Source organism: Helianthus annuus, chromosome 11 (assembly GCF_002127325.2).
Source record: "Helianthus annuus cultivar XRQ/B chromosome 11, HanXRQr2.0-SUNRISE, whole genome shotgun sequence".
NCBI lineage: Eukaryota > Viridiplantae > Streptophyta > Magnoliopsida > Asterales > Asteraceae > Helianthus > Helianthus annuus.
This window is the reverse complement of record NC_035443.2, coordinates 23,084,753-23,087,601: the sequence shown is the minus strand read 5'-3', so window position 1 is coordinate 23,087,601 and position 2,849 is coordinate 23,084,753. Positions and strand designations below refer to the sequence as shown.

At 33.0% G+C, this 2,849-nt stretch overlaps 1 protein-coding gene across 1 annotated transcript; it reads right to left on the bottom strand.

The window, feature by feature from the left end:
* Positions 1-402: 402 nt before the first annotated feature.
* Positions 403-2,498, bottom strand: LOC110921390. The gene is made up of 5 exons (XM_022165709.2): positions 1,722-2,498; positions 1,463-1,582; positions 1,256-1,356; positions 965-1,145; positions 403-658 (listed from the first exon to the last, which is right to left on the bottom strand). The coding sequence occupies exons 1-5, from the start codon at positions 2,145-2,147 to the stop codon at positions 524-526; spliced, it is 963 nt and encodes a 320-aa protein (XP_022021401.2). The 5' UTR covers positions 2,148-2,498; the 3' UTR covers positions 403-523.
* Positions 2,499-2,849: the final 351 nt, after the last annotated feature.

Sequence of the window (2,849 nt, the reverse complement as noted above, 5' to 3'; positions counted from 1 at the left end):
GTGTAACTTGCCTCAGATTTATGTTTTCAATTTCAAAGACATTATGGAGATTCACAAGTTCACACAACTCAGTAAGAAAGCAAAGACTCTCATCCAAGGATTGGTAATTATCTCGTGCTGGTGTATTTGGAAAGAAAGAAATGATTTGGTTTTCAAACAGATTAGACGAAGTCCACATGATATTTTAGTGGAGGTTAAATCGAGGGGTTTTGGGTGGAATAATAATAGATTGTATTGTAAATATATTAATTAGGTGGATTGGTGTAAATATCCGTTGTATATGCTGTAATTGTCTGCCCTTTGCCCGTTTGGATCAGGGGTGTTGTTTGTTGTTTGGCCTTTTGCCCTTTTAGGTGGGAGGTTTGTTTTCTAATGAAGTTTACTTTTCAAAAAGATAAAAAATAAAAAAAATAAAAAGCAACATTTGAATTTGTGAGATAAAAAGGAAAAACAACAGCAAAACTGCTAACAACAATAAATATTAAATGATAAAACATGAATAAGAATCTGGATAGCCAGCCTTCTATAGCTTCAAATTGAGATCAACATGTTCCCCTACTTCACCATTGCCTATTCCATGAGTCTTTGCTGCTGGAAAGAAACTATGCAATGCATGTTGGTTTGACCATTCTGTTTCAGATGAATCTCTTGTTTGACCCTAAACAAAAAGTCAAACCATAAGAAAAGTCAAAGTCAAATTAAATAAAAAGAAGCTAGAGAGGCGGGTCAATGGGTTGAAAGTCACCAAAGTCTACTATTAATGTGTACTTCTTAATCCGTTTGGTTCAAAGATTCGAATTTATCATATTGTTTCCTGAATCTTGTGTAGCACAATAGTTGTTTAAAAAATCTTTCGAAAAAACACAACAAGAAAGCATTTGGGAGTCACAACCTGACCAACCCATTTCAACCTGTTACCCAACCGGCCTGACCTGACACTTGACATGTCTAGAAAAGAACTCACTTGATAAGATGGTCTTGTTAACTCTCCTGCGGATGAAGGCAGCACCTTCTCTTTTAACCTTGTATGCGAAGGAGGTGAAGCTTGAGGTGGAGCCAATGTGAGAAAATCTTTCGCGAGATTTTCCTCGATAAATTTCTCGGCCTTTTGATCTTTTGCGTCGCCCAAACCTAAAAGGTTTTCTCTGAAACAAGATCCAAAGTCCAATTATTAAAAAAATCTTTAGAAAATCCAAAACCAAACATCTAAATACTAATAAATCAATTATAGATCAAAAGGAACCCTTTTTGTTACCTTCTACATGTAGTTGATTCATCTGGTTTTGAAATTGGAGAGAGATAAGCAGGAGGGATATTTTCCATTGAAAAGGGATATGGCCTCTTCATTCCAACCATCTGTTCACACCAAATGCATCAAGATTCACACTTCCACAATAATTAAAAAAATGTAAATAATTAAGTTTGAAAATGTGAAATAAATAGTATAACATAAATAATAAACCTTGTCTCCATCTGAATAAGATGTGTGCTTGTTGGCACAATAACTTTGGTTTGAAGGGGGCTCTATCTGAATATTACTCATGACAGATGATGATGATGTAGCTCCTAATGAGACATTCACCTACACATATCACAAAAAAAAATTATATTACAAGATTACATTCAACATTTTATTTATTGTTTCCACTTCTTTTTTTTAATTTTAATATTTACTAAAATTAAAAAAAAATATTAAAAAATAAAAACTCATAAACACCAACCATTGATGATCTTTGTGCATGAAACTGTGGCCATGTTAATGTATTCGGCTCCGGATACTGATACTGATAGTGATACTGATACGGATTTGAATTCCCACCATCAATATTATACAATCTAGATTTTGAAACCAAAGGGTGGCGGCGGTTGGGAAACGGCGGTGGTAAAGGAACTTCCGGTAACCGGAATTTAACCGAATTCGACGTCGAAATACCTGCATCTTTCAACTGTCTTTCAGTTATCATCCTCTCAAGCTGAGCCACACCCATACCTCTTTGTGGCACTTTGTCATGCTTCATCTTTTTAGAAGATCTACCACTACCACCACCACTACCACCACCAACACCGCTGTTACCGCCGCCGGTGTGCTCTTCATGAGCCATTGAACCCATGCAAATAATGAAATAAACCACACTGAAATATTTCATGTATAAATAGAGAAAAAAAAATATATGAATCTTAAACGAGATATTGGTGATCTAAACGGATCGTAATTATTATAACAATTATTATAACAATTTGGAGGATAAATAGAAACTGAAACGTGCATCTAATTATGTAGATTACATAAGATTTTGTTGACTTAAATACATGAACAAAATCCAAAATTAAATGCTATTAAATTTTAAAAATCAGCTGGTGTTTGAGCTGTCGGAGAGTTGGATGAGATCATTGAGGAAGAAACGACGGCGTTTGTATCGGAAAAACTTGCCAGAAATTCGAAATTCAAATTGTTAAACTTCCAATAGTTTGAAATGCACCGGAATATTCGGTTCACGCATGTTTTCAAATCTTTTCACATAATAATAAAAAAAAAAAAAAACCATGGTTTTCATACCTCCAAGTTACGTTTTAATTTCATTGATTACAATGAAAATAATAATCAAATAAATAATGATAGAGAAAGCACTAAATTCTACAAAATTAAATATTATTTTGTCAATTCTCATATATTTTTTATTATCAATTAACTTTGTACTATAAAGTTATAGCAATTGTTTTTATAAAACTTTTAGATAGAGTCGAGATCTATTGTCTCACTTTATTTTTTTTTTTCGTATGCATTAAAAATTTGTTTTATAAAACACAGTATATTATATGGTACAAATTTTTGATACAATAAAGATGTT

Bases quoted from the DNA above. Each gene is read 5' to 3' on its own strand.
- LOC110921390 (XM_022165709.2), bottom strand. From the start codon at position 2,147: ATGAAATATTTCAGTGTGGTTTATTTCATTATTTGCATGGGTTCAATG. The intron at 1,583-1,721 runs GTTGGTGTTTAT...TGATATGTGTAG, and splicing joins ATGCACAAAGATCATCAATG to GTGAATGTCTCATTAGGAGC. The intron at 1,146-1,255 runs GTAACAAAAAGG...ATCTTGTTTCAG, and splicing joins GAATCAACTACATGTAGAAG to AGAAAACCTTTTAGGTTTGG.